General features: G+C 41.5%; 1 protein-coding gene across 1 annotated transcript in view; it reads right to left on the bottom strand.

Moving 5' to 3' along the window:
- Window positions 1-11,032, bottom strand: part of DHX57 (DEAH (Asp-Glu-Ala-Asp/His) box polypeptide 57) — a 19,056-nt gene extending 8,024 nt beyond the window's left edge. Inside the window, exons 1-12 of the mRNA XM_010085842.1 lie at window positions 11,027-11,032; window positions 10,073-10,263; window positions 9,230-9,382; window positions 8,784-8,954; window positions 7,107-7,918; window positions 5,550-5,743; window positions 5,293-5,414; window positions 4,838-5,033; window positions 3,944-4,068; window positions 2,635-2,768; window positions 1,921-1,975; window positions 947-1,149 (exon numbers count right to left, since the gene is read on the bottom strand). Of these exons, the coding sequence (XP_010084144.1) occupies window positions 947-1,149; window positions 1,921-1,975; window positions 2,635-2,768; window positions 3,944-4,068; window positions 4,838-5,033; window positions 5,293-5,414; window positions 5,550-5,743; window positions 7,107-7,918; window positions 8,784-8,954; window positions 9,230-9,382; window positions 10,073-10,263; window positions 11,027-11,032 (2,362 nt within the window). The remainder of the gene's footprint in view (window positions 1-946; window positions 1,150-1,920; window positions 1,976-2,634; window positions 2,769-3,943; window positions 4,069-4,837; window positions 5,034-5,292; window positions 5,415-5,549; window positions 5,744-7,106; window positions 7,919-8,783; window positions 8,955-9,229; window positions 9,383-10,072; window positions 10,264-11,026) is intronic.
- Window positions 11,033-11,294: the final 262 nt, after the last annotated feature.

The raw sequence follows: 11,294 nt of genomic DNA, 5'->3' as shown, positions 1-11,294 counted from the left end.
GCTGAACCAGTGTGGCTGCACAACCAAGCACACCTAGGTTTAAACGGCATCTGGTTTAGACCAGGCAGAGGTAGCTCCTTAGCGACTCAATGCGTCACATTCCGCCTTCCACGCTTTCCTCTGTTTCAGCTCTTCCCTTCTCTTCTCATGCCTTTCTGGGGCTCACACCTGCCCTGTGCACAGTCTACTAGCAGAACGACATGCACACATACTAGTAGCAGGAGGAGCCGAAAGCCTTCATATTGCCACTTGCAGTTACTTCCAGGACTACCTCCTCAAGCTCTCTCTTCTCCTTTGCAATGTTTCTTACAGCAGCTCAAAAAGACACACAGATTCCCTTACTCTTCTGAGATGGTAACTGTCAAGCAGGAATCTGAAGCTTTGAAGCAACGGCTCTCACTCAATACGACTGTGGAGCTCACCGTAAGGGTGTGCAGGGAGGAGCTCTTCAGGACTAAGCACAAGGAGGATTTTGATGATGAATGAGTGGGAAGTTTATTAAAAGGTCTGCCTCTCTTATTAAGCCATTCATAGAGTGACTGAATTTCTCAAAGAAGGCTTCGCATGCAGAAGTGACCCCCTCGAAGTGGGCAGATACATGCTGTGCTTCAAGTAAAGCTGCTCCAGCAAGAACAGATACACAGAAGAAATTGGAATTAACAAGGCATCTGAAAAGGGATGGAAATGGATAGTAGCTGAAAACTGTCTATTTCCAGATGCAAAGAACTGGTTTCAGCCAAGATGTTCGTTCTAGTTTAAATTGGTCTTTTTTTTTTTAAGCTGGCAGGAGGTTTATGATCTCATCTAGGAGTAGTGACCTGCTTGACTTCAGAAGTACAAAACTCTGAATTATATACATGGATCCAACATACAATATTATACGCTAACGTACAACGTTGTCTGGTAAATGTTATATGCCAACTGAAGAATTTAAGAAGGAGCTCACCTTTATATCGTGTAAGGAGCTGCTTCAGAGTTAATTTTTGGTCTGGGTCTGAATCTCTGACAACTGTGTCAGTGCCTTCCAGAATGCCAGCACGTCTCAAATCCTCCTCTACTTCTTCAAATGCAGTTCTTTTATGTCTTCCATTCTGTTTGTTTTCTTGCTTTGTCTTGCGTCTGTAGGGACTACTGTCCTCTAAAACATACCTGAACAGCAGAAGAACATTTAGTGGTGTGGAAAAAATCCTAACAGCCTCCTTCCAATAATTAGCTATGGAGATAGGGTATCAAAAGTATTTATATATAAATCTGAAAGGAACTTTGTATAAGTGGGTTGCCAAACCACGCATAGTATCCAGGCAAAGGTGTCCTTCCATACTGGGATGTTAGTCTTTTTGAAAGCTGTGATGTGAAAGACTAGGACTGCAAACTTGATCTTGACAGCTAAGTGGGCAGCTCAGAACAACAATCTGCCAGTAATTTACAACAGCTGATCAATTTACTATCTGGAATATCTGAGCTGCTGTGACTCTCAAGTAACTACAAATGGTAACAGGAATCTGGTACCTGAGCTGCAAGGTGGGGATTACAAAAAGGAACTGTTTGGTATCCTGCATTTTTCACCTTCAGTGCTGAAATCTACCTTCTAATTTCTTTTCCTGCCAATGTCTAATCACCACTGAAACAAGTAAAACACAAGCACAGACAAGCTCTTCAGGGCAAAGCTTGCCTTTTCTCAAGTACTTATGTGGTATCTAAAGCAGAAAGGCTTGTTTTGGCATGAGATCCTAGACCCCACTGCAGTATAAGAAGTATGGTTTAAAGTCAGTGCTTTAGTAGAACTCCAAGACTGCAGGTGATGGGGGAGATTTGAGAGGATTTAATTTTTAAATTTATGCACAGAACTAATGCAGTCCCAAGGTCAATAGTGCAACCTCAAAGGACAAATACATCTGAGAATGTTTGGCGATTTCATACCTTGTCATTTGAATCACATCTTCCAGAAAAAACTGATCCACAGGAAATGTGCGGCCTGAAAGGAAACATGAGAATAAATCTACATGCCACACAAGACACAGAAAAGAGGAAAAAGGCAGAACATTGTTATCATTTCACTCAAGTTATTATGTCATACACTGGCTTCACAGCTCTCATCTATACAGCACTCTCTAACACCACTTCTGTCTACGACAAACTGGATTTTTTCCAAGCATGGATTGGTATCATGCACTTATACAGTCAGAGAAGGGCTCATAGATTTACAGGAACATATCCATGAGGCTACATGTTTCTGTCATGCTCCACGTCATAACTTAGCAATTTAAAAGGCATATTTGGCTAAATGCATACACATCCAGCTGTATCCTCTCACTGCTGCTTTTTCATAAGCATAGGGATGAGTGAAACTGCAGTGAAACTAGCTCAGGGAACCACGTCGTGCACACCATGTCATTTTTGTCTTTTGGGGAAGGAAATTTTGCTGGTATACAGACAGCATAAAAAAGGCTCCATTTCCAAGCCTTCTCTTTCCTAAATCTCATTGGTCTTTCCTTCTAAGACCTTAGAATCAGAGTTCTTGTATAAACCTTCATCTTGCCACTTTGCAAATTAGCCCCTTGCACTTGAACCGAGAAACACTTCACAAGCAGAAATACGGAAAACAGGTCCCTAAAACAATGAAATGGTTTTCACCTGGTATGTTAATAATCGGACAGGAGTGGAAGTATTGAGAAAAAAGCTCTGCATTCAAGGTGGCACTCATCAGTATAATGCGCAGGTCTGGCCTCTGAACCATTATATCCTTCAAAACCAGCAGCAAGAAGTCACTGAAGAAAACAAGCAAAAAGACATGTGAATTTCTTCAGTGTTAACTTCAAAGTCTCTTTTTTTCTCCCCATTCTGTCCACCTTCCTGGTGCTTTCAATAGCACAGTGATACCATCACAGAAGCATGAGCTTCTCAGAATGGCTGGAGGCTAATAATGCAGTAAATGAAGGGAAGGCAATCTGCTTACTTTTTGGTTGTCCTTTACTACAGTGTCAGATTACTTGTCAAATTCATTTAAAAACCAAAAAGCTCTAGCTACCTCATAAATTAATTACATTAATGACAACACAAGAGCATTAGATAACAAATTAACTCAAAGTAACAGATGAGTCCTTTTTGCTCCTCTTCCTCCCTGGAAGAATTATTCAAACCTACCCACTCTTCCCTGCTCACTGTACTCTTCCCTACTTATTTAGAGCTTTTGGAGCACACCTAGAAGACTGTCTTGAAGTTATCTTAGATGAGAAGGAGGAAGAATCCTTGAGAGATACAAGCCCTTTCATGAGGCTAAAATGTAATCTGAGTTGTAGAATAATGGGTCACAGTCAAAGCCTCCTGGAAATGCACTGCACTGGACTGTTTCACAAGGAAAACATCAAAGAAAAGAATCCTTGCCACTTCGTTTACAGAGATACTGACAGACATTATCTTTTGCCTAGCATCAGCAGGTAAGTGGGATAATACTGCAGGAGGCTGGAGCAGGAGAGGATGAGACTGTCTAGAAGAACTAGTAAAATCTATAGACTGGAAGAAAATACGAGCACTTGTCCCTTGCAGGTGCTCTGTTGAAGCCTGCATCAGGAGAAACAATTCCCAAAAGGGCATGTGAAGAATTAGGGTATTTGGTAAAAGCTGAAACCCAGGAAGAAGAAGAACCAGACAACTATGGTTAAAAACTTACTTAACCCTCCAGCACCATCCAAAACCTCTTTCAACACCACTGCAATGGGATGGCAGACTAGAGGCACAGAAATTTGAGACGTGCTTTCTTTGTCAGCTGCTGCAACACAACTTCCTACTGCCCAAAGACAAGAACCTGAAACCAAAGTCCTTCCACCATCCCATGTTACTGCCACAGGATCAACAAGTCTGACTTCAGTTACTTGCACCTTAGTCACCTTTATCCTTCTGACTACATTTCTTCATTTTGCTTACAGGATAAGAGATTACTTGCCTTTCTTCTGTTCTTTCATGAACTTCGTCAACAATAACGTGTGTGATTCCCTGCAAAGTCAGATCTCCTTCCAGTCTTCTCAACAGCACACCAGTAGTGCAGTACAAGAGTCTGGTAGCTGAGGACTGAAACGGGATGACAAAGCATTCAGTTGACTTTGTGCAACTTAACATAGTGCAAAGAGAATACGTGTGACCGTACAGCATTTGGTTCCAGCCGAGTGCCAGGTTTGACAGAAAGGGAACAAGCAACCCCTGCTGGAGACAGGCTGAACGATTTTTCACTCTTGATTAAAACGAGAGCATCTGCTTTTTACCAAGGTGCATTGCTAACTATAAGGGGTAAACAAAAAATCTGAACTGTTTTTCCCATGGAAGTTGCTTTCTGATAAACAACTCGGATCTCTGTCCCTAGAAAGATTTAGTGAATCTTTTTTTTTTTTTTTTTTTTAACGTAGTTCTTGGAAAAAGCAATCAGCTGCAAGGCAGACAAAATTTCACTTCCAAGACAGCAGTTTGAATTCAACACCCTCTTCTGGCTGGCTGAAGCTGTACCCTTCAATCTCCACTTGGAAGATAAACAGAAATGGAGACAAGTGGCAATGAAATCAGTAGCCTTCCAGAGGACAGTATTACTCATAATCTCAGAGCCCTTCACCTGTCTCAACAGAAAGCAAAACAACAAGTATTGCACTCGCACTTTGTAAAGTGGACTACACAACTTGAGATGGAATAAAATACAGAACATATTCCATAATATAATATAAAATATAGGTGATACAGACATGCTTGTCTCACTATAAGGCAGCTATAGGTCAGAGATTCTGTATGCTGTAGAAGCACTAAGCACATTTAAATAGGATTTAACGAAAAACAACAAGCAAAGCATATATACCTTTACACTTTCTAGGCGGATCTGATATCCAACAGTGAGTCCAATCCTTTCTGCTCTTTCTTTGGCTACACGTTCAGCCACAGAAATGGCAGAGATCCTGCGAGGCTGAGTGCAGACGATGTTTGCAACTCTGCTTGGAGATCCTTGCAATGAAGCATCCAAAATAAACTGAGGAATCTGAGTGGTTTTCCCACATCTGCATGACAAAATTAGGGATTAATTTAAAAAACCCACAATCCCAACACCTTCCATCCACGTAAATTAAGATGACTGCATTACACTTGAAATTTGCTTTGTCTCATGAGTGTCATCCTTCACATGAAGTTCACCTAGGACTGCTGTCACTGGTCACAGCTGGACCACGACCCTAGCCTTTTCAGGACACAGATACATATTTCACATTCTTCTGTGTATACTTTGATACATAAATTCTGTATGTGCAATCACACTCTTACCCCGTCATGCCGCTCACAACAAGAACTTGGTGGCTCTTCAGCAAATCAAGAATGGTTTCCCTCTCTTGCCATGCGGGGAGTGTCTGTCTTTCATACAACATGGACTGGAAGTGCCTAGAAGACTGATGCACAAAAAACAGACAGCATGGTAGTAACAACACCACTGGAGTGGAACATTTGAAACAGCAACCTGTGGCTTAAATATTCATTTATCTAAAGTAAGCATGAAAACAGATATTCTGTTCTGTACACTATACCTTTTTCAGCCGAAATTGTGTGCAGATTTTAACATTTTCGTTATACAGAGACTTTGCCTGCACATCATACTTTTTGAAAAGCTTTTTCTTGAGGTTCACGTAACTCTCATTCTCTACAACAACTGGTTCAGGCTCATCTTCCTCCCCCTCTTCTGCCACCTCCTCTTCTTCCTGAGGCTCTGACACTGCTGAGGCTTGAGACAGAGAATGTACAGTTAGGTAGTCTTGTGACTAAAGAACAGGACCTCATGTTCCAGGACCATTCTCAACAAAGAACCTTGTTAGACTGGAGCTGAGGGTCTGCAGGATTGTTTTGGATATGCATTTAGTTCAACACTCCCAGCAAACCTCTCCTTGTACCATCAAACAAACCACAACTTCTCCAGCTTCAACCCACTTGTCACTACCCCTGCACCAGCTGTGCCCTGCTGCACAGGGTCTGGGTGGCCACACGGTGAACCAGTCTGGTAACTGGTTTGCATTCCTGAACATTTTTCACTGTGATGGCAGCAACAGCTTAAATTAATTAAACTACACTCTAACAGGAAATATTAAGTCACTGCCAAGTACTTTTAAACCGAGGCTGAAAGTGGACTATCAGCTAAGTGGAGCCTATCAACTGAAGTGGGATTTGCTCAGACAGTAAGCCAGCCCTTTAAAGTTTTAAGGCTACATTTATCTAAGCAAGGTATTTCAAAACATAGGGAAGATTTTATAACATAAGGAAGATTATTTGGAATCTTCGATTTCAATTTCTGGAACAAAGCTGTCTTTCTGTGGAGCTGTTAAAAAAATGGAATAATTTGTTTTACTATAACAAAAAAATAGGCTATCACAATTTAGGTGCTCTAAAATGTGATGCAGTTGTTCTTGAAAACTCTCTTGAAGAAAGTTTGCCTCAGATAAAACATTGAGAGCTTGAAGGTCATCTATGCCATGGAGTTGCTGTCACCCTACCATAAGTGACACAGTCCCAACTCTCTCCCTGTGAAATCAACCTAGCTGCACTTGCATGCAAAAAAAGAGACCACACCTTCAGCAGTATTCTAGAACCGCTTCCAACATTTCCTTAGCCTTAAATCCACCTTTACAAAGTTAATTTTGAGGAGGGGTTGGTAATTTTAAGTAATTTTTTTTTTTAAAAAAAAAGATGTTTCTGAATTGATTAGTAGCAGATGCATCAAAGCTTTCAACAACCTTCCCCTTCCAAGCACACTTCTCTGGTCAGTTCTGGTGAGCTCACACCCCACCTCTCAATGGCTTTTTATTGATTGTGTGGGAATAGATATAGTTCACTCTGCCAACCCAAACTCATCACCTCTGTGCTCCTTTAACTCAGTTCTTGCCAGCAGAAACCCTCTCTGCTGCAGCTTTATGATGGAAGGGACTTCCTGAGGCACAGACTCACCACATGACCTTAATGTCCAGAAATAGATTTGGAACAGATACCTCAATTGGGCTCTCTGCCTTCTCTCTCTCTCTCTTTTTTTTTTTTTTTTTTTTTTTATATTTTTGACTGTTCTTAGCCCAGAAACCATAGAGGGAAATTTGGTGTACCTTCGCACATTCGATTTGAAGCACATGTACTCTCTGTCTGCAGCTTTACTGAAGGTGTTGCCAGCGGGGACGCAGGAGGAACACTATATTTGTGGTGAGTATTTTTAAGTAACTCGCTTATTTCAGATCCATCTTCTAAGCAAGTCACTAATGTGTACACCACTGGTTCATTAGATTCTGCAGCTATCACGGCCTTTCCAAAGAGGAATTCAGCAATGTGTAAACGACAAGCAAGAGGTACATTCTCATCGGTGGAATAAAACGCCACAAGAGGTGCCTGGAGTGGATACTTGTTTTCTTCAGGAAATCGCACTTCAAGCTCATACACAGGACCATCGCTGCTAGGTCTGAGATGAGCATCATCTACAGAGTTCCTGGCTGGTTCCAGTGGGTGGTTTGGAGGGAACTGATGTTTGAATCTGCATTTTGAACCAAACCTGCAGCTTCCTTGGAGATAAAATTTACATATTTCCTTTGAAGTCTGCTTTGCTGTGTCACTAGAACAACCACCCTTGTGTTTAGATTTACAGAGCTTATTTGCTAGGTACTCCAATTCCAAACTAAAAGTCCAAACTCGGTTTTGAATTCTTTCCACAAATTTTTCTCCATAGATCGACCGGAGAGCAAAAGCCTCTTCTTGCCTCTGCTCTAAACATTCTTCTTGACTGCTTTCAACAGCTGTTGCAGAAACCTGCATCTTCTCTCCATATCTTTCAGTAAAGCACTGCAACAGCAAATACTCCAGTGATGCCCCAATATTACCATTGCAGGATCTCAGTACTGTCCTACAGCGCTCACTGTCAAAACCATACCTGCAAAAAAGCAGAAAACATGGCAACAAGTGAGTGACAGAGACTTGTATGAAGCAAAATAACCACAGATCTGCTTGATTAGGCTTACAGTAAGGAAGCACGTATGACATGAAATACTACTATTAGTGGGGAAAAAAGCCCACACCAAAATATTGATGCTATTTTAAATGACAGTGTCAGACAGTAATTTGGTGTCTGTGAATGCTAGTCTGTTGTTTATAAGGTGCCAAATTAGTTTATGTGGCAACTATCTCAAACCTCAGAATGTAGCACCTAATAGTTATAGGATTAGATTTCCCAGTTGAACTATATAAATTAAACTCTTCAGAAAAAAACAGAGTCCTCTCACATATAAAACACTCTCAAACAAAGCAAAAATAGTTAGTAAGTGCTCGTATCTGAGCAAAATGGACAAAGAACACTTGCAAGGTTTTGAAACATTGCCTACCTGGAAGAAACACACATATAACAGCCATGCTCCCTGAGCTTTCCCAATATCTATTTCATCATCTTGGAGAAGGAAGTGAAAACTGCACTGAAAAAAGGCTGAAGCGATTTATTGTCATAAAAACATTATTTTAAATTAATTTAGTTGAGGATTAAATTTGTAAGAGATACAAACTCATCAGTTCTGCGCATAGAACTTCCATGGAGTCAAGAGGAAGTCCAAGCACTGAGGGCTTACAGTATCAAGACTAGTGATTCATAGAGTCATAGAACCATAGGGTGATTAGGGCTGGAAAGGACCTTTAAAGATCATCGAGTTCCAAACCCCCTGCCATGGGCAGGGACACCTCCCACTAGAGCAGGTTGCTCAAAGCGCTTCACCTCTTCAGGACACAAATTATTCACTGAAAAGCATCACCTGGAAAGTTTGTGCACAGCAAACGAAGACACTTCACTTTCCACAATTCTGTGCTCAGCTGGGTCAGAAGATGACCTTGGTATTCTGTCAGAAACTTCCTGATTTGTTGACCAGCACTGTTCATCATCAAGGTAATCAGGTTCATCATCATCTTCACCATAATCAGCTACTCTGATAAAAAGTTATCAAATTAAAATGAAACACAATTATACTGTTGAGTAGACACAAGACTCTACCTCTGCAGTTATAAATTCTCCATTTAAATGGAGAATTTTGCTACCCCTTTCCCAGAGTTAATATTGCAGAAGAAAAAATCAGACTCAAACCCAGAGGATTTGAGAACAAATTACAAGTTAAGGGAAAAAGGAATACTTTTCATTTCTAAGTGTGCCTGTTAAAGCATGCTCATCTGAAGAGTTAGAAGTAGTGCCTCCATTTAAACTAACTCTGATTCAGGAGCCAGCTCCTGCCCTTGAAGTTCTTGAAGAAGTTCTTTCACACTTCTCTGATTCTCTGATGTCATGTGTATGGTCTGCAGAGGCATTCTTGCTTCAGGTCTCTGTTTTGTTTGCCCTCCTCTTCTGGCAGGGGCATTTAATCTAAAAATTAAAATAGAATACAACAATGACTTATTTGCCTGGCTCAAATGATCGTGACTGAATTGTGATGTGTTAGGACCAACCCTGTAATTCAAAATAGGAAAACCAAAATAAGACAAGTCCATCACCTAAGGATTATTCAGTTGGGTTCATTCTTACGTGACAACAATGTGTGTGTCTTTATCTGCACACACACGTGCATGCATATATGCATTTTATCCTATGTCAAATTCAAAGTGTTTTAATAAACACTTTGCTATGAAAAGCTGTTCTCACACTACAGTGCAACCACTTATTTCTAAGCTAGATTGCTCAGAATACATTCAGGATACTAAAGTAATTCTAAATTGTTTATTTTCCATGGCCTAGCTTCTGCTTTGTAATACACAAAAATTAATGTCCTTTGTTTATTAGTGTTTTCTGATCAAAGATGTTCTGAAATTACTTTATGACCAAAGAAGAAAATCAGAGGTTTTAATATTTTCTAAAAAAAAAAAACAAAAAAAACTTTCCTAGATATGCAATGTTAAAAACATTAATCAAAAAAGACATGTAAAAACTGCTTCATACTGAAACAGTTTCATCATCCCTTCACTTTCCTGTATATTCAAAGATGTCCAAAAAACAGCCCCAGAGTATCCCAAACATCTCTATGTCAACTCCCCCACCCCGCCAAATTAACAGAAAGACCTGGATTCCAGCCTTGGTTCCTCAAAGAGACAAAAATCATCTCCATTGTCCCAAATTTTGGTTGAACATTTCCTATTTCCACTAAGTTGAGACTTGCTTGAATGGCCACTGCCACCTCCTCTTCCACCTCCTCTTCCACTGCCTCCTCTCCGTCTTCCTCCTCCTCCTCTATTTGGCTTTCCTCTTTTCCTCTAACTCATGTTCTCTTGCTGAGGAAGAGAAAAAAAATAGCCCTTAGTTATGAAGATGATTTAGTACATTGCAAAGTCTGGGTGCACATCACATTATTTGTTCTTCCGTGTGATAAGAGAAGATCCCCTCTCAAGCCACAGTTCATTACCTGCCTGTTGGTGTATTTGCAAGCACATTATTCTTGAATACTGTTAAACACGTCCTGCGGCTTTAGAAAATAAAAGTAATACTCCTCACAGCTGTTTAACCAAAATGTGCAGGATCTCTGGCAAAAGGATGAGTCTACCAGCAGTGCTGCCTAGCCTGGGAGCTCCAGTTCTGCCGCTCGGATGGAATTTTCTTGGCCATGGCAGCCCAAAGAACAAACCTTCAGGGGAACTTTCAAAGCAGAAAGCAGCCTGCACCCTGCCACTTTTTGACTTGTGAGTTTGCAAGGATCAGAGTGAAAGATCAAAGGGGAGCTGAAGCCAAAAGTACAGTTGGTTTCCACATTAACCTGCCCCTCCTGCAAGGAGCTGCCTGGATGGCAGAGCACTCTGTGGAGCTCTGGGCAGGGGAGGAACTAGGAACCTGTCTCGGAAAACAGAAGCCCTCGTCTCCGTCTCACAGCAGGAGCTTCACCAGCTCTGATACAACGAGCGATGGTTATCAGTGACAGATTGGCCCAACATTAACACACGCCCCAACATCCTGCTCCTGCACATGTAAAGCTATTGCAGGGACAGGTGAGCAGTGGCGCACAGGCTGGCAGGAGCTGATTACCGGCATCTTTGCACTGGCACCGCTGGAGCCAGGACAAGAACTGATGCGGCCACACATGAGTAACAGCCCAAATGAGGGCTTGGAGAGTGGCAACAGGCTGAGGCTTGGAACGAAGGAAACCTCTCTTCTTGTGGCAGTTCTCTCTGCTTGGAGCTCCACCAGGACAAGCCAGGATTTGACAGACAAGCTGACCCCACTCAGAGCTACCTGGCATATAAGCGAGGGGGGCCAAGATCGTCATCACAGAATCATTAGGGTTGGAAAAGAC

This window comes from Pterocles gutturalis, unplaced genomic scaffold, assembly GCF_000699245.1.
Source record: "Pterocles gutturalis isolate BGI_N339 unplaced genomic scaffold, ASM69924v1 scaffold27790, whole genome shotgun sequence".
NCBI lineage: Eukaryota > Metazoa > Chordata > Aves > Pterocliformes > Pteroclidae > Pterocles > Pterocles gutturalis.
Note: the sequence above shows the minus strand (reverse complement) of the source record. Positions and strands in the feature narration are given on the sequence as shown.